The sequence below is a fragment of the Ischnura elegans genome, chromosome 9 (genome assembly GCF_921293095.1).
Source record: "Ischnura elegans chromosome 9, ioIscEleg1.1, whole genome shotgun sequence".
NCBI lineage: Eukaryota > Metazoa > Arthropoda > Insecta > Odonata > Coenagrionidae > Ischnura > Ischnura elegans.
This window is the reverse complement of record NC_060254.1, coordinates 74,210,061-74,235,757: the sequence shown is the minus strand read 5'-3', so window position 1 is coordinate 74,235,757 and position 25,697 is coordinate 74,210,061. Positions and strand designations below refer to the sequence as shown.

At 35.2% G+C, this 25,697-nt stretch overlaps 1 protein-coding gene across 3 annotated transcripts in view; it reads left to right on the top strand.

Moving 5' to 3' along the window:
* The window catches only part of LOC124164930 (transmembrane protein 184B), a 255,093-nt gene that overhangs the window by 223,096 nt on the left and 6,300 nt on the right, over positions 1-25,697 (top strand). Inside the window, exons 3-9 of one of the 3 annotated variants that reach the window (XM_046542167.1) lie at positions 3,492-3,657; positions 5,574-5,664; positions 8,981-9,148; positions 11,271-11,440; positions 11,847-12,079; positions 13,070-13,154; positions 17,632-17,679. In XM_046542167.1, the coding sequence (XP_046398123.1) occupies positions 3,492-3,657; positions 5,574-5,664; positions 8,981-9,148; positions 11,271-11,440; positions 11,847-12,079; positions 13,070-13,154; positions 17,632-17,679 (961 nt within the window). Of the gene's footprint in view, positions 1-3,491; positions 3,658-5,573; positions 5,665-8,980; positions 9,149-11,270; positions 11,441-11,846; positions 12,080-13,069; positions 13,155-16,395; positions 17,871-25,697 lie in introns of those variants that run through there. The other 2 variants (XM_046542169.1, XM_046542168.1) reach the window with 2 other exon arrangements.

Below are 25,697 nucleotides of genomic sequence, written 5' to 3'. Positions count from 1 at the left end.
CAAAGGCTAGCTCTGTTGCTTTTACAACGAAATAAAATAAAAATTACAAAAGAATTCTCTATCAAGTTAACTTTTGTGGCAATCGATTCATTTCTCACTAATGCATATTGCGGTGTTACAGAATAGTCCATTACATGGTAGTGGTCGATCAAACTGTTGATGAGCTGTTATGTCCTGCCGATCGCCCAAATGGGATAGCTTTTCTTTTGATCCCATCTGTGTCAAACGCAAGATTAGAAACCTTTCAGCGCCCAACTCTCCTTGATGTTCAGTACTCTGCGAAATTGCCCTCAACGTGCTCGACTTCGTCGGACTAATTTCACGTAATCCCCCGTGAGCACGGAATCTATTTCGGGGACAAAAGATAATCCCCGTGAAGACGTTTCGTTTCATGCTTATTGTAGAATGTCTAGGCTGACCTGACTGGACCCCATTTCACTATGATCGTGACAGGAGGCCTTATTTCGGTGTTGCTAAAGCTACATGAAATTCATGAGGAATTTTATTAAGGAAAACATTGGAATTTCCGGGTGTTGACAATGATGCTATGCAGTGGCGTAACTATGGGGGATTGGGATGAGGGGATAGATCCCCCAGAGCCTCAGAGAAATAAAATATTTAAAACTATTGTCTAGTGTTGACAATTAATAACAGCATCTGCTTAAAGTTAATTTTTTGTGCCAAAATTATGTAAAATGCATTTCCAGGCAAAATTTCAGGCCAGGAAAATTTTCATTTTTTCAAAAATTTTCCCGGAGTTTCCGGGGAGTGGGGAGGTCGCTACCCCAGGCTATCTCACCCCCCTCCCCCAAGCATATTCCTAGTTACGCCACTGATGCTATGAATATTACGATAGTGTGTTCTCCTGTCGTCCGCTGAATGTGTTGGCATCCACCGCGTATGGGTTGCCGCTGTTGAGCGGCCTGAATTTCTTGTAGATATACGCTATTCTTGAGTCTATTATCCCATTTACTCCCAGAAAATGTCTAATTGGACTACATAATCTAAATGTAAATGCCTAAAAAAAACTATTTCGGCCTCTGTGGCGGAGAGTTCGCAGTGGCGCCGACTCCATGGGGCCTGCGGGGCTCGAGCCCCCTCAAAAATTCGTTATGGGGGTGAGGAAAAAATTTGTCAGGCTTGTCGATTTTCCCCAGAGTGTCCAGTTATCGAGAGTCGGGTTTTAGCGATCTAATGTTGATCATATGACTTATAAAAAGCTTTTAAAAAACTTTAAAACTCACTATTTATAAAATTTCCTTTATATTTTTAGGTTTGCCGAAAGTTAAAGTAGCCTATATAATGCCATTAATAAATGGAGGTTAGGAGCACCGCATCCAGAAAATAAATTGAAGTGGAAGGATTAAAATAGGTGCATCACTTTTTCTATTGTACACACTTTATTCGGTAGATCTCGACCGTTTTCAGCACTCGCGTGTCATTTACAATTGGAAATATAAGTATTTCCTTTGGGAAATGACACGGTAATGTCGAAACTGGTAGAGGTGTACCAATTGATAAAGTGTGTGGAATGGGCCAAGTTGTAACCTTATATTATTATTCATTAAGGTCATTTCTACTTATTCTATTGATTAATGAATCAATTTGTGGTTTACAATAGACTTTATTGTAGAAGTTCTTGTTTCTTCTTTTGAGGTGCGGTGGAAATAAATCTACTCGAAATTGAGAGAAAAGTTGACTTTCTTAAAAGCAATGCGTGTGCCTTTCTTATTCGTAAGGCTATAGAAGATCCGTGCGTGGTCGAAACGTATATCATATTGTAATAATTTAAGTTATATTATTCTGTCATTCATCCTATTTCCATAATGATTTCCCGGCCCTATACTTGCACATCGTCCCATGTAGATCAAATCTTTGAGGAGGCCAAGATCAACGTAAGTTTAGCTTTAGCTCAAGTAAGAACATCCCGTGATATTATTAAAATAAAATTAAAAAGGAACTGCGATAATATACTAGTTGATGGATAGAAAGTACTACCCTGGAGACTTGATCGATCAGCCCCTCTGTTTAGTAATGTAAATGAAACAGGACCAGCCCTGAGGACGGCGGAATAGTAATCTATTGCAACGTCGGCGGAAAGGAAAGGCCGGTCGGAAGTCCGAGAAAGATTTCGTCCCAGTAGTTCTGCGGGAAAACTACCTATCCTTATTGACGATATAGTTTGAAAAGCTAGGATGTGAGTGGTTGCATATACTCCAAGGATGTAATGGAGTACGTTGTGCTGCATATTGCGCAGGATACTTCGATCCCACTAGGATTCTCGAACATACCACGAAAACTTGTGCCACTCAAGGTCCAGTCCTAGGACATAATCACGGTGTAAGGACACTTTTTTCATCCGACTTCTCCGTTGGGATCGCATCAGTTAGGAAAAGCAGGGTGTCTGAAAACCGGGAGATTCAGGGAATAATCGTGAATTTTTAGTCCTCGGCTTTATGCACGAATCATTCATGAATTTGGCTCCAACCTGGAATTTAAAGTTTTTTTTATTTAAAATGCGTTTCACATAAAATTTTGTCAGTTCAACGCCCAATTTCTGACCTAAAATGTGTTTGTGGTAAGTTGAAGTGCAGTAGCTTAGGACAGAGGTGGGCAAATTGTGGCCCACCACAGAGTTTGTGGTGGCCCCCGACACAGAATTCAAAAAAATGTGATAGGGTACACTTGTCTCATTAAATTGATTACACGTATAGTTAAATGTGTTAGCAGCTAGAAATCTTACTATTATAAAGTTAACCAAATGAATACGTTCAATAGAACTACCACTATTGTTTAATTTTTATTATACTATTTACATTTCTTCTGAAGTTAGATGTAATGTTAACAGATGAATACAATCATTGTAAATAGTGCGGCTCTCCAATAACCTCCGCTCATACAAAGTGGCCCTCGAGCCCAAACAATTGCCAACCCCTGGCTTAGGAGAGTTTTTACAGACACGTCGAAGCATGGAGTGTCAGACAATACAACAGAATCGGAATGAATAACACTCTTGACTCTAGTACGATTAAAAAAAACGCGAAGAATAGAATACCTGGCGATGACTGAATTTTTTTCTACTACGTTTAAGTCTTTAAATTAGAAACGTTAAATAATTCACAAATGTGAAATTATTTAAGAGTGTTGAAGTTTTTGGGTTTTTTAAAAATCTTTCGCAGTAATCACTTAATAATAACCTGGAAATTTGTGAAATTACCCTGAAAAGGCACCCTTGGGCCTTTTAGACGTTTTCACCTTTATTACCTTTCTTTAAGAGTTAGCTACTAAATTGATGATGCCAGTTTCTCACCTCATTTATATAATTCAACGTTACCAATGACCATAACTACCCATTCCCTCCTCAAAGTCTCAATCTGTTAGTTTTTATCCTGTAACATACTGCCAAAAGCCCATCCATGTTTTATATTTATTTCATCATTTACTGAATATTGAATAGTGCGTTAATCCAATCTTTCTCTTTCTTATTTCAGATATATTTGCATTTAAGATGGCACACAAATCCAGCAGAGCAAAGGTGGATTGTGAGGATCTTATTCATCGTTCCCATTTACGGCTTTTATTCATGGGTGTCTCTACTATTTTTCAACTCGGAGTCTTACTATGTGTACTTCTTCACAGTTAGAGATTGCTATGAAGGTATGTATTATGTTATTTGAATCTTTAATTTCTAGTATATATAGTATATATTTATAATATAGTTTATATTTCTAGTATTTATTTAGTTAAATACTTAATTTTTCTCTTCATAAATTTCAAATTAATAACAGTGAAACATTGATGGTAGTGCATAGTCATGGGATTTGGTGTTTTTCAATAGATCCGTCAAGTATTCAAGATTTCAAATAAATCACTAAGTGAAAGATTCCATCTCATATTTGCCCTTTTTGCATAGGGATTTCAGCTCTAAATTGATTGGATATTTGGTACCAAATTTTACTTTCTCATTGAACGTGGAGCATATGGTATTGCAGATATTTTCTGGTCCAATTGAGTTGGTCCAGCATTCCAATCCTCCTATGTAAAGATACCTCGGTACTTATCGGTTGTAGCCGAACATTTTTAAAATCATCAAAACAATTAAAAAATGAGGGCAATTAATTAATTTATCAAATTCAAACGCAAAGATTCTTAACTGGTGGCCACATCTTGACTATGAATTCCAACAATGAATGGAATGTATCGTCACCCTTCCATCCCTTGTGGGCCATAAACTCTGCTAGGTATGTGTCAAAGAACTAGTGCTGCTTCCTGTTGCACCAGTTCTTTAAGCCCCTCATTCTCTCCACGCATTGGGTGTGCACCTCAGGGTTGAAGGAAGTTGTATGAGTGGTTGACCTGATAATGCATAGATTTATTTCTCTGGTAGCAGTACTTTCTCCTGCGGCAATTTGATTACATCTTCTTAATTACTCAGCAAGTCAAAGAGGTTCATAATTCAACGTCGAATTTGGCTACAGGCATTATTTGTTTTTAATAGCAAGTAATGAATTTCCATGGGGATCAAATAATTATGCTTAATAATTTTTTCTTCAAATTTCTCATCTTAAGTACCTTTCAAAAATGTTCGGTGATAACCGATGAGTACTGTTACATTCAATATTTAAATTGCAGATTTTCAGGTCATTGAATAATACTTTTATGCATGTTTTTCTTTGAAATACATTTAATAAATAAATTAAATAAATAAATAACATAAATTTAAAGAATGATAGGGGTTTACAGTAACCTCAATACTCAAATTCAACTCACCTTTTGGGGAAGCCCTGAAACTTAATTGCTGTAGCCCACCATTTTACAGCCATCACTAAAATAAATCATAGAAGCACTATTAATCATGGGACCAACTTCAGGTTTAATTTTCCTGTAAGAGGGAGGATAGTACAAGTTAAAAACTCAGTCACCTAATTGGTGTCCCTTTTTTGTTATTAGAAGTTAAAAAAGTGGCATTTTTCAACAAAAAACATTAGCGGAATGATCATTTTCATAAGATTTATCAACAAATAAATTCAAAATTGCCCAAAACCTCACTCTCTTTTAAATTTGTTGGTCTTTACCATATTAACAGAGATTTTTATGGCATTCATGTGATATATGTGATTTTTACCTGTGTTTGAAAATGTCACTTTTTTGTCGAAATTTGTCAAAAGTGCAATTTTTGAACATTTATAGAAAAATAAGTTTTCAAGTGAAAATCATTTTGATAACATTTTTGAAAACTATACCAGCATGTTTATATCCTCTAAATTTTTTACTAGCTTCGCTCATTTGGTTTAGGTTTTACAGGGCACAAATATGGTAGTTTTGAATAATTTGACTGGTGCGCAGAATTTTTGTGTGTGCCTCATTGACTTCAAACACTCATATCATGGAACATACGAGCAATGGGTCTTTAATATTTTGGATTTTTCTTAACTAAGGTTGAAACTAACAACAGGGAAAAAATGATCAAAATCTGAGATGGTGGGCGTGGGACCCTGGTTGAGTTGACATGGAATGACCCCATAGTGTGAAAATACTGTTTTAATGCTCTGCTTATACTTTTGTCTTTGCAGCCTTTGTGATCTATAGTTTCCTGAGCTTATGCTATGAATATTTGGGTGGAGAAGGAAATATTATGAGTGAAATACGTGGGAAGCCAATCAGGTACGGCCTTTAAACTGTAATTGAAATTAATATATTTAGCCATAAAATATTATTTAAATAAATGTGTTACTGTGAAAAGTGGCCAGTCAATCAGTGTGTCTTGACGGGCCTTTTAGATATCCAGATTGTTAAAATTCTGCAACTCAACTCCACAGTCCATATACCAGGTAGCAATTTTTCTAAATCTTATGATTTTAGAATTTATATATTACTTCTGAAATTGGAATTATATGACAATGGTAATTAGGCACCATAATTTGATAATATATTTTATTTCAAATGGGGAACTTGCATGAATTTTTTTTATTTCATAGGCGGACAGAAAATTATTTTCTGAATACAACAAAGAAAACCGCATGTAAATCTGAGTTTTCCTTCGCGAGATATTTAATGATAAATATAACGAATTTTAAAGCGCGGGAAAAACTCCCTCACCCCCCAAGCCACTGCCGACGAAGCCTCGATGACGTCAAAGGTGCCTAAATATCACGCGAAGCTATTGTTGTGATTGTTTGTAATAGTTTCCAGCAGTTGTGAGAGCTTCGTTTGTTAGACGTGTTGATTATTTTATATTTAAAGATAAATATCCGACGATAGAGGCTTGGAAGCCCTCGTATTTTGCATTATTTATAATATTAATATCTGAGTAAGGACAAAATATAAAACTGGAGCAGTTAAACCAAAAATTTGATAATACCTAAATAACATCATTGTAGGAGTCTGAGCCACGGCCATTGGAAGGGGGATACGTTAATTGTAAGTTGATGTTATCGACGGCATATCATTCATTTAAGTATGTAATTAGAACGATTTTGATGTTTACTAATGTCCGCTTAGCTTTTATATACAATAACTTCATCCGTTTATTCGTAGGTACCGGAGAATTCGTCGTTTAGGACTGTCTGTGCTTGTATTATGGGGTGAATTCCAGTCAATGTAACTTTTGCTCGCTGATTGGAGACATCGAGAAACATTTTTGTGCCAAATAGTGTTATTTTCAACGTGACATCTCCCGTTAAGCTACTGCTAATAATCACAGTGCCAGTGGTTGTAATGCACAAAGTTTGACAAGGTTGAAAAATATCGGCCAAGAGTTATCAGTGTTCCGTCGTGATTGAATTGTAAAAAGTGCTATTACGCTATCGATAAATGTCTAACAGTAGTGTAAAAATTGTCAGTGGCGTGCTAATCTCCGTTGTTCACCGTAGATATGACATTTCACGATCACGCTATTGAAATAAAAACTGTGTGTGAAGTTTGTTATTCCATTATTTCAACGAATAGTAGTGAGAAATGTCACCTGTGTGGGCTAATTTAAGGGTTTAAATCAGTGAATAAATAGTTGTATTCATCATAACGAGTTCTGTTATTGTAAGTTGTACGTGATGAATATAAGAATGTGATAGTGACATCCAGTTTTTGATAAGAGTATTTGCCTATTTCCCATTATATTTTTATGGTATATGCTAGTATATTGTTTATGGATTTACCTATATTATTTAAATAGGTTGTAGCTTGTGTGTGTGTTGGCAGCGGAACCGATTCGCGATCTCACATGTGGATTGTGTGCAGACTGTTTTGCTGTGAATTCGTACCGTAGGACGGATAGGACTACCTTCTCCGTTAATCCGGCGTTGCCAAATTCAACAGCACAGCTTACTCTAATGTCAACAGCTCAGCTTACGATCGTTATCCTCCAGTATTACAAGTTTCTTTTAGAACTCGATTTGCCGCCGGCGTATAGCAATAATTTGTCTTAACAAATTCCATGAGGGTCGTGGCATCAATTTTTGGTGTCCTAAAAAAAGGCTGGTGTCCTAACACCCCATGCCACACGCCTTTTAGGCGGCTTGCGGGGTATTATGTAGACGTAGATGAATTTCAGGTGTACTATTCGAACGAGTGGCAACGTTATCATCCATTTTTCTGATAACCAAAACACACGAAGTGAAACGCTTGTATTTCATAATCCCGATGCCGCATTATTAATATCCCAAGTAATAATCTAGGCACAATAGCAATAGGAGAACTTGCCCAAGAATAACAGAACAAAATAAAGTGACGATGAGCGGCTAAATACTCCCTCAAAACAAATTTTACACCATGCGCTCAGCGTATTTCCCTACTCCCTACGGTTGTTTAGGCACCTATGACGTCACGCCTGGCCTCGGCAACGCTCGGGTGTCTTCGCGCAGTGGTCGGCTCAGAGAAATTTTTCTCGATTTTAAATGCAATTTTTTTATTTCTTTTGATGTTGAATGGAGAAACTGAAGGTATTTTTGCGAGCTAATGTATCCATTTGACTTATTCAAAATAGTTTTTAGAGCAATCTACGACCCATGCAAGTTCCTCATTAAATTGGTCTCGTAAAAAAATATTTGTCAAAAATTTTGAACTCTGAAAGTAATAATTAATAGGATGTGTATGGAAGCAGAATATAGGTTATTGAAAGCACAATTGGTGTCCTTATGTGGAATGCATAGAAGCATAATTTTTTTATCATTATTTCGGTAGCATAGTGGTATGAATAATTTTTTTCTTGGAGGGTTTTCTTCCCTAGACGAAGTCGAAAGTCAACTATTACCATTAGTAACTTAATGCTCTTACAGTTGTATTGATACTTCTTTACATGGAGAGAGATTAGTTTAGGGGTCTTTCAGATGCCTTCGTCTCCTCAATTCAATGTATACTAGATGTGAACAAGCTAATGAAATGATAAAATGTATCCAACCTCGGTTAAGCTAGTTGACTGATATGGAAGTATGGAGAAAGGGGCAGTGAGAATGACATTGTGATTCAGAAAATGATGGGTAGAGCAATCCACTCTTTTGGTTCCCAAAAACCTATCACTTGAGCTATCAGTCTAAGGGATAGAAAAAATGTGTTATTCTGGCTTTGTATTGCTGTGATATTACATACATTACATCTAAGGTCATGTGTGAGAAGTAACTTGTGTTGTGATTGAAGCCTTAGAAAAATATCAGGTTGTTTCTTTCTTGAGACTGTGGCTCTTGATTATTATAAAATTTACATTGTAAAATGTGAATAAGGCCAGATTTTTTCATTGCTGTATTAAAATGGAATCGAGGTAGTTTAGGTTTTAAATTTATCATAATAAAAATTGCTTCTTCTTTGCCTCAGGAATTAAAAATGTGAGCTTTAATAAGTGCAATGGTAATAGTCGTTGTTAATGATAGCTTCATGGAATTAGCTCTCTTGCACCACCGTATTCTAATTACTTTTCTCATTCACGTTAACTATACTGAAGGATTGTTTGACTGCCTCACATAAAATGCTACTTTGTTTCTTCCTCCAGATCAAGTTGCATGTATGGAACATGCTGTCTTTCTGGGAAAACATACACCATTGGTTTCCTCCGATTCTTCAAGCAAGCGACACTGCAATTCTGCATTGTGAAGCCCATCATGGCATTTGTGGTCATTTTTCTTCAGTCGTTTGGGAAGTACCAGGATGGTGACTGGAGGTAAGGATTTGTATGTATGTTCTGTATTGGTAGTGCCACCTGCCAAGCACTGTTTTATCATAGTAGCAATACCTCTGTCATCGGAAGCGTATATTAATTTTGATTGCGAGATTTTTTTTAGTCTTTCCTAAGTATATGATATGTCTTAGTATGTTCTAATTTTGAACTACCACAGTTGTAATGAGTAAATTTTATTTTTATGCTTCAGATCTATTTGCCCTCATAATGTAGCAAGCAAATATGTCGGCTCTATCAAAATATATTGTTAAATTTAATGATGCTGAAATTATTAAATTTCTTTTTCAGATGATGTGATAACTTTTCATTTCTATCTAGTTCAACTTAATTAACGTAAAAAAAACTTGCAAATGGATTTATCCAAAAATGTCTTCATTATATGATTCCTAATGTGCTACATTTCATTAAATTGCCCTCAGTATTTCTCGCTAGAACCTGAGTTAGAAGATTAGCACTTAGAGGTTTAACACTTTGCGTGCCATGTACGTAATATTACGTCCTGCTAATCCTTCTGAGGATTGCCATGGACGTAATATTACGTCTTTCCATTAAATTGGCTTTGTATGCGTGAAGCCGTAATATTTCGCCCGTGGTACTTTTCCAGTTTACTGCTTAGGGGTTTTGTTTTTTTCAAAAATCAACTGCTCGATGGAAAAAGAGTTCACATTATATGTTGAGGACGAAAAGTCCTCCGTAGCTACCGGCATCCTCATCTTCGGCCACTTAGTGTGAAAATTCTTTGGGGTTCGTTGAGGGTGCATTGACCATTTTTGTCATCCAGTATTTATAATGCTTTGCTTGGAACAGTGCTTTTTTATGATTTCCATGCTTTAAATAGTTAAAATGGAGCGTATTAAAAAAATTATTATGCATGTTATGGCGGTACATCATATATTGCAACTTTTTTATTTTTCAAAATGAGTAGGTTTTCATTGTTAAATTATATATTTAAAAAATAGCAATAAATGTAATTCAACTCATTCATAAAGAAGAGCAAAGTCCATTTTTATTGAAATGCACATCGATATAAATACATTTTTTGACGCTAATGTTTTAAAAAAATGTACGAATATAGTAAAAATGGCTGAATTTTTCAGTAGGGCTTTAAATTTAGCAGCCGGCACTCAAAGTGTTAAGTTTATTTTATCTCTACTCTTGACACGTGCTGTATCTCGGCATAATATACAGAGTTCATAGCAATCAATACAAATAGTCTTTTTTCTGTTACATGTGAGGAATAGATTAGGGATAGATTCAGTAAAAGAACCAGCAGAGGAAAGTAACTACATAGTGTTTGCTAGGAGTTTGCTTTTTTAAGTATGGGTAAGGCAGACACTGTCTCAGGCAAAGGAGAGAGATGTTTGAGGATCAACTAGATGTGTTCTGGCTTCCAGGTCTCTACTTAGTGTGGCAGATTCCGTTATCTGAATATTTCAACCTCTTGGTGTTTTTACGTTACTAGAATTCTCACACAAATCCCATAATCAGGTGGCCTTCTGTTTTGCCACAAGAATACCTTGATATTTTTTAGAGAAGAGATTAATTTTTAGATTGATGAAAATTCTTCTTTTTCTCATAAAATGGAATATCTGTGCTTTCTTTGACTGGCATCATGTGGCATGCAACATTGCTGCCTAAGTGATTGATGCATTTTCTGCAAAGTTATAATATTAGGCTAGAAATTCTAATTTGTAATATATTTACTAAGCGTCTGTACTGTAATGTTGGCAAAGTATTACATATGCAATTTAAGTTTCATATGATTTTACAATTTTGATGAAATAACCCCTTTACTTGATCCACTCATCTCATGATGGTTGAATTTATTTAGCAAATCACTGCTTACTCAATAAAAAAGATAACCATACATATTTATCTACTTTTTTTTTATTTTTCATTAATATCTAATCCAAATTTTAATAAATAAAATGCCTTATATTCTCATCCTTTAAGTAATGTATCTTGCTTGCAAACAGTTTTCATATGCTCAATTTTTTTGTAATTTTGAATTTATATCATAAGTGGGTAATAATTGATGTGTTTAAATAATATTGGTTAAAGTTTATTTTTGTGTTTGACTGTTGTTTTTTTCTCTTTATTACAGCCCAGACGGAGGGTACTTGTACGTCACACTAGTGTATAATGTGTCGGTGTCATTAGCTCTCTATGGATTGTTCCTCTTCTACTTTGCTACACGGGAGCTCCTCTCTCCGTTTGAGCCTATTCTCAAGTTTTGTACCGTCAAATCCATCATCTTCTTGTCATTCTGGCAAGGTAAGTAAATAAAACTTAACCCAAGTTAAAGTGTGTCAATATTATTACATATTAGGGTGTTGAAGTATAATTTTTGCGCATAGGACACTAGCAATTGGTTAACAGTTTACTCTAGTTTCAGTGATGATACTCATTTATACGTTATTATATACATAAGTATATCCATAGAAATGTAAGATATACAAGCATCTGCTTGTGAGACTGAAGTATGTTAAGTTTATACCCCCTATAACTTATCTTTCTAAATTTCACTTTGGGGTAACATCATGGACTATTTGAATTTTGATATTTTGAGTACCGTTGTAATTTGTTATCTTTTTAAAAGCTAAATGATGCTACTCTCCTGATTGCATTCGTATTTTTAACATTGTGTAATGACTCTTCTATTCATCAATGCTTCCCCAAGGTGTCTTGTTGGCTGCCCTGGAAAAGGCTGAAGTGATTGCACCTATGCCTGGTGTTAGTGCTGGTACTGTATCCGCTGGATACCAGAACTTCATCATTTGCTTGGAGATGTTTTTGGCAGCTGTTGCTTTAAGATATGCATTCCCGCATCACGTTTACTATGCCCAGGGCTGCAGGCTGACTGACTCCAGAGGAAGATCAGTCACAATGCAAAGCATCTCGAGCAGTCTCAAGGTTTGTTGGGGTTTTATGGATGTGCATAGTAGAATGTTAAGTATGATTTTGTTAGAACAAAAATTTGCTTGTGAGAGAGTTTAAAGTAATGTCAATACATACACGCTTTGGATTTTTTGCCAATGGTGATGATGAAACTTAATTTTTTTTAAACCTTTAACTCATTCATAAAAATATTGTGCAAGGTTGGATCCAAGATTATTTTCTGGGGTAGGAGAGCAAAAAAATACTGTCTTTACTTTAGTATGAAAGTTATTACGTAATATGAAATTGAATATTAGGGGCTCTGTAATACACAAATCAAAACAAACTTAATGATTACTGTATTAAAAATCTTGTCTATTTTTTTAACACGTTGCGTACCAGGGTATTTAAATTCCTAGGAACGCCGATTCTGGGTGGAGGTGTTGAGATTGGAAATATGCCTTTGGTTTAAACATGGTTAAAAAGGTAATGTTCAGAATATAACTTTACCCAATCAAACTTTATGATGCATGAATTAATTATGAATAACGAGCAACAACTGAAAACGTACTAATGAATACGTATTGTATGCTTTAAAATTGTTTTGGTTGACGCGCCTAAATGACGAGAATCTTCGTCATCCGTCCGGAACGTTCGGGAAAAAAATGACGAGAGATCTCGCCATCCGTACGCAACGTGTTAAGTGTATTTTTTAAGGTGGGGGCACATGCCGCCCACCTAAGTCCGCCTATGATGTTTTGTGTGTAATATAGATGATTCTTGAAATTCTTCTCTGTTGATACTGCCTATCCTGACTTTTGAATAGTGAAATTTATGAATTTGGAGATCATAAGTTAAAGTTAAGATTTAAGTATCTTCCTTACAAATAGAAATGTCGGTCATCTTGTGACTGAAATTGTTTTGAATGCCCTTTAGATATTATTTTCTTGAACCAGTTTTATTTATGCTCTGTGCCTACCCAAGGAATTTATATCACTTACCATAACCATTTCATTGTCTTTGCAGGAAACAATGAATCCAAAGGACATTATGACCGATGCCATCCACAATTTCCATCCTCAGTATCAACAGTACACTCAGTATAGTTCAGGTAAAATATTGCCAACATCGCTATTTTTGTAATTAGGTCTCATCGGCACCTTATGTCTCTCTTATTATTTTAAAACCTTTTTTAAATAATCCATCTAAGAAATCAATATATATTCTTAGCAATGTGGTTCTTGTGTTAAAAAAATATTAATTTAGAATATTCACATATTTTTTTTAAATTTATGATTAATATTTTATGTGAAAACATACTACATTAATAGATTTCATTTTATAAAAAACAGTTGATCGAAAGGGAAGGGATTACCTATTTCAGAGAGAAATATTGGGGAATTCAATTTACAATGTTACATTATTTGTGAGATTCATTTTCAAAGTCGGGGCTATACAACATTTTCTTAGAGACTCGATTCCCTAGTATTCACTGTACTTATAGTGAGTTGGTGTTCAGATGTTCTTTTCCAACAAATATCGGAAAAAGAAATACATGTATTGTTTTGTCTGATCCTGCCTTGAATTACGAGTGTTTGACTCCTGATCATTCTATTCCAAACATATGAAACCAACTCAACTTCCAACGGTGTTTGAAAATTAACTGTGTGAAGCATTTTCCTAATCATTTGTGAGAAAATGGCTTTTCCTTGAAAGAGTGAACTTTTAACTTACTGCAAAAAGAACAATAATGATTGGCTATGATAAAATATAATGAAACACTTTTCATTGATAGTTAAATTGTAATTTATAAATCTCATTCTGATGTAGTAAATAATGTCATCCCCCTTTGAACATCTACAGCTGCCGATCAACTTGTTAGTCATGTGATATGTAGTAAAATGTGGTCAGGATGATGATCAGGAAAGTAGCTTATATCCAAAAGAATAATTATGAAGCATAAATGAGATAGACTGAGAGGAAAATAAGGAAACTCATGTTGTAGCTTGAACAAAGACTTGCTGGGTCCCCTAGTAATGTGCATGATACCAGGTGTCAAAGCTCCAAGTGGTCCCTAAAACCTTGACTAACTCAATTACGAAGCCTGGTAACTGATTTCTCTTAATATACTCAATCAGCTGCTCCGATCTTGTCCCATTTTTTATCTACTTTATCTTAACCGATGTGCATCTGTAAAAGCATGTGATAATTTTCTTATCGTGGGTTCCCCATCAGCATTACCTTAATCTGAATGTATTTTATCATAATTTTGGTATTATTTTTAGTAGTTCTTCTTTTAGCTCTCAGAACCATGATGTGTGAATTTTTGTGTTTTTAAATATGTATTCTTTCTATGTATTTAATTATTCTTCCTCCTTAAGGTCGTTTTACATGGGGCACGTCATTGCGCATTCTTAGGTATCTACGAAGGCACAATTAAAATTGCATTATGCAAAGCGGTCAACTGTCAGAATAATGCAAGAATGCATGAATACTAGACGGAAAAATAGCCCCTGCTCTAATTCTGAGCTCGCAATTTCAGCAAATGTTTTCAGTGCTAGCCTGCACAATGACGTGCCAAATTGAAACGGCCATTAGGTATTTGTTTTACGAAAAATCTTTCAGTTTAATTTTTTTTTAATTCCATTCTTCAGGCGTGCTTAACCCCTAAAACTAAGCATTATGTGCCTATTTTTTAAATGTATGAATTCCATAGTATTGATACCTGAATGTAGTACAATTCTTTCCAAATCCAAGGAATGCACTATATGTCTTCAGTTTCTCTTAGGTTATCCCTGGCTTTTCGGATTCACTCTCAAATTGCATTTTCTAATGGTTTCTTTCTAATTTTCTAATATGCTGAATCTCATGGGTGATTCAACATTGCTTAAATATCCCATTCAGAAGTTCTGTTTTGATTTTCAATTTGGCCTAGCCTGGTCATACCCACCGACACCTCGCCCTGCCCTCACCAATTTCCCTATCCCATATTTTAGCATAGATATTTGTGTGAATCTTCTTGAGTTTTACCTGAGGCAAGGGTGGATTTAGATGGGGGAGCTGGCTCACAGGGGTCATGACCCCCACTCCAAATTTCATCAAAAAATTTTAATTTTCATCAGTTCAATAGTTCTTGTATCCTTGTAAAGGATTAAAGGGAGTTTATATGCAAATGTATTGAGTGCATGAAATTTTAGGCTGAATATGCAAAAAATCATTATTAATAAAGTATTCTACTGATTAAGGTAGGTTTGCATGGAGCTTCATGAAGCATTACCGTGGTCTCCCCTCCCCTCATGGACATCTCTCTTCAATTCAAAATAAGGCCTATTCCCTTTCAATCTATCTAAAAATCCTATTCTCTTCCTTCCTCTCCCTCGTTTACCTAACACTCTACCCTCTAACACTGTTTTCAACATCCCCTCCCCGCTAAGTACTTGCTCCATCCCTACCTTCTGTCTCCTCCGTATCCCATCAAGAAGCTGCCTCTCCTCACTGACCATGTCCAGCACTTCTTCGTTCCTCTTCCTTTCTGTCCACTTCACCTTCTCTTCTTTCTTCTCCACACCTGCATCTCAAACCCATGCCTCCAGTGGGTACATATTTTTTTTAAATTTACGCAGGAGAACGCTCATCTCTCCTGTTAGGTATTCCAAACTCTCCGAACCTAGCTCATGATCTCCCTCCCCTGACACAGCCTCTGGCCTGAGGATGACCTTATGAGTCGAAACTGATAGTAAATAAATTTTACATGGAATGACAAAGTTTTACTATCATTCATTTAAAAAAGTAATACTGGGTAATCACTAATGCCCCTGCATTGGGGCAACCTTCCCAGCTGGGACTTGAACCTGGTTGAACTGGCTTTGGTTGGCAAAGACTTAATCCCAGCACCGGAAACTTGACACAGAGGGTGATAAGGAAGTTTTACTGTATCCTCTTTGTAGTTGCAAAGCATATGAAAAATCTAGGTTACACTTCCATTCAGAAAGGCTACCATCACTTCTTTTGAAACCCTTAAGAGCTTCAACTTGATAATGCAAACCCATCGCGTAGTTAATTGAAATAAATACCGTAGTAGATAATGTATATTCTTATCTGCGAGACCCAACTCATCTAATTACTCCAAGTGTATCTAATTGCTATCAAAACAATATTTTCTCAACCAGTACCAAGTGTAGTTTTTTTGCTGTTATTAACGAAAATTATTTCAGACATTGTGTTATTTTTATTTTATTTAAACATAAATGCAAAGATCATCCCTTTTTGATTTCAGTCATGATTTTTTGTATATTATGTTTTGTCTCCTGTGATGAATGTGCAAAATAATTATCCCTCAATGCATGTTTCAGAGCTGAACACCAGTCAGCCATATGAGAAGCTGTGAGCACTGTCTAAAATTCAGTGCATGGGATTCGCCAGTGATGGCCAGATGGCAGGCTATGGCACGTTATGCTCCCTGAAAAGCTTCCCTGTCTTACAACCCCTGCCGCTCTGTAGGCCTGATCCTGCATGATATCATCTGAATCATCCTGCTGCCCTCCCTATGTTTGTGTTTTCACGGCTTCCCCACGAGCACAAGCAATCCTCTGAATTTGGCATATCCATTGAGAATGCTTTCCATTACCTGCTGCTGAGACAATACTAATTGAATGAATAATCAATGAGAAATGTGAATCAGGTGCCAACGAAAAGGACTGGAAGAGTGCATGGATTTTCATATCTCCAACCTCTTGAGTTTGTTTTATTGCATTTTTTTTATTTCACTAGTGGTGTATATTTGTTTTCAACCTTTTATCTCTTAAGTGATGAGATTTATGTTCTGTTAACTGATATAATTGTTTATTTATAGAGAACTCAATTTTATCTCGTAATGCAGTTGTATGATGCTTTTTTTTATTATTAACTTCTAAATTCAGTTGAATATTGATGCAAATGGACTTTTTTTTAAATTACTTTGTATATGGCATCAATCAAAGGGTCTTGTGGAATGTCTAATGATGATAATGAGCATGTTTTCTCTTTGCACATGAATTTTTAGTAGCTTTAATTGTATTTTTACTGACAAAATGTGGCTATGCAGAAGTATTGTGATTGTGCTTATGCTGATTTTCATTAGAATTACGACAATTGGACTCTTGTTTCTATTGTGGAAAAATAATTTTCAATGTTTGGGTCTAAATTGAAATTAGCGGAAGAATTTACGAAATTACATAATACTTTCTGTTATGCCAATTGCTTTAATGTTTAATTTTGGGTTCTTCATCTTGCATGTGTTCATTGTAAAATAGCCAGAAAAGGATTCCTGACTTCAATTGAAGTGGGAGTACAACATAAGTATTTTTCTATTCATCACCATAATAATTATGTACCCAAATTTTATGCTTTCCATCAACTAGGCAACAGAAGGTTGGATTACGTGATTGATTTAAAAAGTAGATGATAATATATATTGATACAAAAATAGAAAATTCTTCCGAAGGTGTTATTTCTTTCTAAAGCATTATGGACTCAAGAAGAGAAAAGGCTTGAGGTGATCTTCCTGTGAATAACTGCCACAGTTAAAACTTACTGTCTTGTACTTGCAGTGGAGTTCACTGATATTGGATGGTCCCAGCATTTCACGTGTGAGACAGGTCAGATGAAGTTAATTCTTCTTAGTGAAGTTGTGTAAATTTGGAAACTCTTAAAAGCAGTAATAGCAGTGCTTTTGAGAGTGTAGTTCATCATTTGGTTGACATTATTGTTCGTAAATGTTTTATATCATCCCCAAAGCTTTGATAGACACCTATTTTTCCATTCAAGCCAAAATATTATCCCTGTTATTTCTGCTGATAGCCAAATTACGAAATACTCTGTGCTGTTTTAACTTAACCTCTATGATGCATTATTGTAATCCAGAAGTTATGTCTTAGTTTATTATGGAGTCTTATTTTATTGTAAATCTAATTCTTCACATAAATTAAGGTGGTGCTTGTTATTTCCTGGAGTTCAGTAGTTCTTGCAAAGATGTACGCTGTAGCATTCCTTTATCTCGTTGGAATATATGCAAAAGTGACTATAAATGGGGTGAGCAGTTCAGGTAAACTCTCAATTGAGGCAGAATTCAACTTATTAGTCTCAAGGATGGCCAATGAATCATAGGAAAAATTCATGGTTCGGAAAAGTTTCAATATGATTGAGTAAATGGTCCCCCAGTTTGACATAAAATCGACTAGAATTGATGAAAAAGTGCGTTCAGTCACACACTGCTCTTAAAATAATTTTCTATTGAAACCAGTTTTTTGGTGAAGACTTGAAGTCCATGTTATTTTCCACAGTAAACGTCAAAAGTGCCATTGAGTGTTGATCAGATTTATGACTTCAGTATTATGACGGTAATAATCATGATGAGGGATAAGAGATAACTCGTGGGAATAAGATATGCCATTATGAATGAGGAATAGCTTACAGATGTGCTTCTTGTATATTTCATTTTTACCTTATTATATTCGTCCGTATGGCATAATATTGTAGCTTGTGAAAATTTATACAATTTTTGAACTGTGCAATCTTGATTAGGAAATCACTTTGATGTGCCATTTGCATACATTTCAGTTGAAGAAAAGTGGCTAGTAATTGTGGGGATAGGTTGTGAACTGTCGATTTCCGACTAAAAATGATTTTATAGAGAGTAAGTTAATTTTTCATTAGTATTGCCTCATGAATATCATGACAGTTTAAGCTATAGCTTGAGACTATGATTGTGATATAACTTAAATGTGATTGTTTTATATTTTTTTAATTTTACATTAACTGAATTTTCTTTTAAGCACTACACAATATGTAATCACTTACGTTATGGCTGAAGTACTGTTTTTTCAAAGTTTTTTTTTATTACAAGTACAAATTTATTTTCCTTAACTGAGTATTTGAGTAAGTTTTATGTTGTCTTTTGCTGTGCATAAATTTAAAATTATTTTTAATGGTAAGAATTTTTGCAAAAAAAATGTTACAATTTTAGCTTGCCATAGAAGTCTAGTTTTTCATTAATTATTTAAACTCTGAAAAGATGCTGACAAAATGCCTAAGGCTTTTAATGAGTAGACATATTTTCATTTGATATGACTCATAATGAATGCACAATTGGTAAACACAAGATATGTTTGGTTGCTGTAATTTAAAGTTTTTACTTTTAAAATAAAGTTATACTTGCCGTGGGATCATCTATACTAATTCATTATTTTTTCATTGAATTTATCATGCTAAGGATTAATGAATGGATGTGAGATAAAGAATTTATATATCAACTTTGCGTAAGAATCTTGAGTTCAATCTGAAAAAAATCCCTTCTATACTCCCATGTCTGCAGTTCAATATACATAATAATATAAGGTACGTACAGTTTTACTTAATTTTTATGCATTATTTTCAATCTGTAAATTAACGTATAAATAGTTAGGCTATACTCGGTGGCGGATCCAGGATAGGGACGGGGAGGGTGAGGGGGGGGAGGCTAGGTTGAAGACCTGGGGGTAACCCCTAGCCAGAGGTTGATCTAGGTTTGGACCTAGGGAGGGGAAACTAGTGTCCTGGGTATTTCCTCCCCCGTCAGAAGGTGGTTTTCGAGATTTTAATTTAGGATTTTCAAGAATCAAAAGCTGTAGTTTTAGGTTTATTCTTTGATAAAAAAGACACTACTAAACACTTACATCAGGTCATTTTATTACTGCCAAAGCCTGTAAAGTAGGCCCTAAGTTTGAAACTAATGAATTAAAAATTCATTATAATATGTAAATTTATTGGAAAATATCTAGATACTCTAGTTCAATGAAGTAACCTCCGAAAAGTTCAATTTTATCTGGTGTATGTATTGACGCAGTGGGCTTAGCCCCCATAGATCCCCCACGTGCTGTACTCCCTCAGAGAGAGTACATATATGTATATTATATTTGTGATAAAACAAATCAAACAATACTTATTTCACCTATAGTTAATGGACTCCATTTTCCTGGATGATATTTGGACCTTTGTAAATCATTAATGAAAAAAAACTTCTCATTCTCACTATTGAATCAAGTTAAAGATGGTTTCACATTTGTGCCATTGATGTAGGTTACAGAAATATTGTGTATGCTCTTTTATTAAAGATATCCTGTCATTGCGGAAGCCATTACTGAAATAATTAATTCTCTATTGAGTGAAGTGGAGGTCACAGGAAAATTATGAATGAATGACAATTTCGCATCCTTAAGCATTACATACATGCAATGGAGAAGACTTACACATGTGGGGCTGAAAGTTGCTGATAAAATTCCTAAAATATCGAAGGATGTGCTCTAGTTTCCACTTAACTAGTCCTATGTATTATAGCTATTTTATTTTTTGCCACATATGTTAGTTGAGACATCCAGTTGGAAAAAGTACAGAAAAGACTACAGAATACCCTACAATAAATTAGCTGGTACATATTGTGGATAAAAATAATGCAGGGAGTTGTGCCTTCTGATACCCAGTTGACATAGGTTAGTTTTTTTAGTAGATGGAAGTTGTATAATAAATAAATAATCCAACCAGAGCTAATCCATTTCTTAAAATATAATCTTTCACAAGTTACACCTAATGGGTTCACGTAAATATGTAGATATTATCTGCAAAGGGCATCGTACTATAATGATAAGATTAGTTGGCACTGTAGTAGAGGGTCCAGTTAACATTTATTTATATACTGCAGTTGACGTATAAAGAAGATTTTTGCTATAGGAAAGTATTACTGCATGCATAAGAATATGTTGTTCCATAATTTCATGCACCCAATGGTGAAGTTACTTTTGGTGTGGGTAATTAGATGTAAAGTGAATTGTGTTGTAATGAATTTAAAGCATGAGTAGCCTTTTATCCTTATGCAAGTTTGATTTTTACTGCAAACTAGTGAATATTTGGCAATTTTAAATTCATTAGCAGGAGAGATTATGCATTTGAACTTGTGTATGCAGAAGTAGAATGTTGATAGTTCGACTACTGTGTTCAATAGAAATACATATTATGGTAAAAATATAGTTTCTTGGGTCTACTTTTTGTCAGCTTTATGTATTTTGAAGTCTTGCGAAAACCTTTTCACTCATTTTAGAATTAGAGTTATGTACACCCAGTACATTTAACATTTGTTATTAGGTTTCTTTGACAAAACTGGTGCTAGTATGCATGAAATGCTTTTTTTATTCACTAATAATTTTAACCCCACGTTGCATGTATTGGTCTGAATTCATATTAAAATTTTAGCATGGATGGCTGTTAACACCTATTGATGGAAGAAAAGTTCATAAATTGGGAATTACATGTTGATCACTATGTGTTTCTTCTAACTGAAAGATTTTTCAGGATATTTCAAGGATACAGTGACTAATTTAACTACATAATTTACTTAACAGTGACTTCACTATCAGACAGGTTGTATTAATATACTTATCAATTCAAAATTAATGAGCTTCAACAGGTTTTTATCCTTTGGCAAAGATATTGTAGAGCCAGAAGGTAAATTTCATGGATTAATAATAGAATCAAGGATAATCATTTAAGGATTCTATAAAAAATTCCTTTAGAAACCTAATTAAAAACATTAAGATTTTTCAGCATAAGAGTTTGAAAACTTTAGGATACAACTTAATGCTTCACTTGGTCTTCTATGTAGAGGAAAAAGGGTCTGAAGTAAACGAATACATTGTTTAAGGATTAATAGCCTATTTTGTGGCATCTCAGGACCAAGAGCTTAAGCTTGCAATTTCATTTCCTTTCAATGCTTTTACAATTTAGAACAGTGAATAAACCACTGGTTGAATATTTTAATCACTGACACTAAAATAGGCTATTTGAGATTCAAGAGACCCAATTTATCAATTATGCAGGATAATACTACACTTTCAATGGAGGCAACACCAGAGCATACAGTACTGCTAAAGGTTTACTAAAACTATCAATAGTGGTGATTGTTTTTATTAAAATCGCATACAGAAATTGTTAATGATTACAGTGGTAGAATTTGGACACCATTATCCATTATACCATAAAATGACCAACAGGGGTATAGGGGGATTGGGGTAATGGAGGTGGATGTGTGTTTCACTATCAATTATATAAAGATATAATCTAGTTTTTTTTACACATTTCTTGCTCATTTCACTTCCATTCTTTGTTGCATGCCTTAGCATTATTCAGTATTTTTGGGCATTATGTATCCAATTTTTCAGTTGAGAATTGTTCATTCTATTTTGAATGTCATATTGCAATTGATTGTGAGCACTTACTAATTCACTGTCCCCTGTGTAGCTTGTGTGTTCAAGCTGAGCATGGAGCAAAGGAATTTTCTTCTAAAATTCCTAGGAGGAGAAAAAAAAACAAAATAAGTATTTGGCCCTATAGTAAACTAAAATGCTATGCAAAGTGATAGACATAATTTACCTAAAACAGCGACTAGTATGGTTTATATGAGAATAATATATTCACAGATTCATATTTTCCACATCTTTCTTTGTCAGAGATGCAAGCCCTCAGCCAACCGGTGGCTCAGTGGTCCTTGTAATTTGTAAATCATGGTACATACAAAGTTTCCCTGACACCATGGGCAAGATGCCCTGATTTCCCTCACCCATTTCTAACATCTTGATTGTTACCAGTTTACCTTCAATTGTCCGACCTGTATCAACCCTTACATACGAGTCCTTTTGGTTTCATTTTGTGTGTCATCACTTGTCCTCCTTGAACATCACCACTCACTGGTTATAACTGGTTGGTATTTTTGCTCCTGCAAAATGAGGAGATGGTTATGAAGATATTCCAGTGTGCAAACATTAAAGGATCCATTCCAGTAAGTCCATCATCTTCATTGCTTGGACATGGAACTTCAAGTCATACACACACATAATTTTCAATGGGAATAATTGCAATCAATCATCAACCAATCAGGTCAGGACAAATTGATCCAGTGCTTCTACAATATCCACTTGGAAATTTTATTTCATTAATCTTCTATCTATTTATCCATCTATTTAATCTTCAAACCATTACAGCAAATATTTTTCCTTGGCATTTCTTAAAAACTGATTTTTCATCATTGTTTATCATGGAGATTACCAATTTTCCCAATAGCTATTGTCAAATATGTCACTGGGAGGGAGAAACTACAATGAAATGATGAAACTGTTGTCATACCTGAGCAATGAAGTTTATGGATTCTTGAGAATGCATACTTAAATGACTGTAAATGATTATCATATTTGTGCATATAAATATGTACAAGCTTATAAAAATTGTGGCCCTTACTCTATGCAATCAAGTGCAAAATCTTACAACTTTTGCTTAAACAATTTTTTGAGGGAAAATAAATAATGTAATTATTATTAACACTTTGACTGCAGACTTTTTCATAGTGTATGAGCAAAAAAATGAGTAATTTCTCCTTTCAATTACTTTTAAAGGCATTTAAAGACCATACTGTGTCCCCAAGATTTGATTTTCAATAACATATCGTTTACTTTCATTGTAACAATATGCAAGTACAAGTGAGAGAGACTGAGCATGTCTATTTACATTATTTGCAGTCGATGTGCTTCATTTTGAGCGATGAAAGTAAAATTTTCACTGCATTTTGAAAAACTTATAACTTAATTTAGTTCTTAAGCTTGAATCACATCATCCATGTCAAGTGATGGCTGATAGATGACCATTTAGGAACATCTCCCTGTGATTGCTCCCACAATAGGGATTGCAATCACCTTTTCCATCTTTGAGCATGTCGCTGATGAAATCATGAGTAGAAAAAGCCCCATAGATTGCTAAGAGCAATGCCACATTCAGCTTTCAATGGAATGACTGATGTAAATGTTAAGGGGACAGCAAAAATGATCTTGAATCGGATGAAAAAAATATCTGGTGCTATCATTTTCATGGGGAGCTTGTTGACCAGAGGATACAGCCTTTGGCTTCTAATCAAAGGGTCCGGGGTTAAAATCAAGAGGTTAAAATCAAGGGGTTAAATTCTCAGGTGAAGTCTTCGACGCTCTCAAACAAAGTGCAAGATGGCACAGGGTAAGGAAAAGACCCCCAAAATTTGTGAAATTTACTTGCCCGTGGCATGCATGCCATAGTTTATAGAAAATATTAGCATCAAATTATCCATAATGGGCGTGAGGTCCCATCACTTGTATATCAATGGTGGCTGGGCTGGAACTCGGAGTTTTGTCGAGGAGGGGGGGGGGGGACAAATGTATGTTTGGTAACTTTATTCATAAACTTAAAATATATTTTCCACCCCCTGGGGCACATGCCTCCCCTTCCCTGCCCTGAATGGTGGCAGTTATGGAAAATATTAGCCCCAAAAATTAGTATGGGGTTTGGTCGATTTTGAACTAACAGGAAAATCAGCAAAACATTTTGGGAACAAGCAGTGTCGTTGTCATTTTTGTAAGTGTTTCACACCCTTTTCACCCCTGTTTTGTCAATTCAAACCATGGATCACGGAAGGAGACATTTTGGGATGAAAAATAACATGGAATGGGAATGCAAACTCTGGAAAATACATAAAGGAAGCAAAGAAACTACTCTATAGGGTAGTTTCCTTAATCAAAGAAAACAAAAGGCATTGATGAAGATTTGTTATCCACCATTATTGTAGTCATTATGTACAAATTATGTGGTCCCAGTTTAGACGAATGTTAATGGTCAATCTTAACCTCATTTGAAAAAGGCCAGATTGGCGGCCTTGCGATGCCACTTCATGTGATGTCACAGGGGCCCAGATATTAGTAAATTATATGAGTAGTCAGGAGTTTTACATCGTCTGAGATTACCAATGCATGCATGAGGCACAAGAGCTCAGGGAAACATCTCTTCATAATCACCAATTAAAATTGCCTATGGTTGGAAAGTTTCCTTCGTTTGACAGGGTATCAATAATCCTTTTTTAAGCCAAGTGCTACCTACTAGGAGCCTGCATCATTGTGGCTCTCGTAGCCTCGTCCCAAGGTGGCCTCACACAGAGGCAGCTGTTCCCAGAATGACGTCATTCCCAGCATTCATACTTAGCCGTCACATTTTCGCGCACTTGAAAATGTTCACTTTTCATTTAATCGTGAAAAATAGACATGTATCATCATTTAAAAATCAAAAGGCATTAAATACGTACTCCAGTCGATTTAGGCAATTAAAAAATAGGAAACCACCCTATTCAATTTCAATACAGTGAGCTTGGCAGTTTGCAGTTAGTTCTTCAGAAGTACAATGCCCGATATCATATATGCATTTGTTTTTTTGTAAATGCCCCAAACTACTGTAGCTAACTTTACTACTAAGTGATGAATTTAAATTTCTCGCTATTATCATATTTCTATATACCAGCCTAAAGCCTGGGGTGAACTCTACCCTTTCCCAACCAGCCTACAGGTTTATTCAATGAGTGAATGGTCATTTGCATAGGAAGAATAATTTATACACACATTACATTTACAATATATAGCATTATGTATAGCCAGGGCACAGCCAGGAATTAAAGGTAGGGGGGGTTTCCGCACAACTTATATTGGGGGTGTGAGGGGTATGGAATACCCAACAGGGTAAGCAGGTATGGGGGCCCTCCCCCAGAAAAATTTTGAGATAATCAGTTTAAAAATTTTGAGTTTAA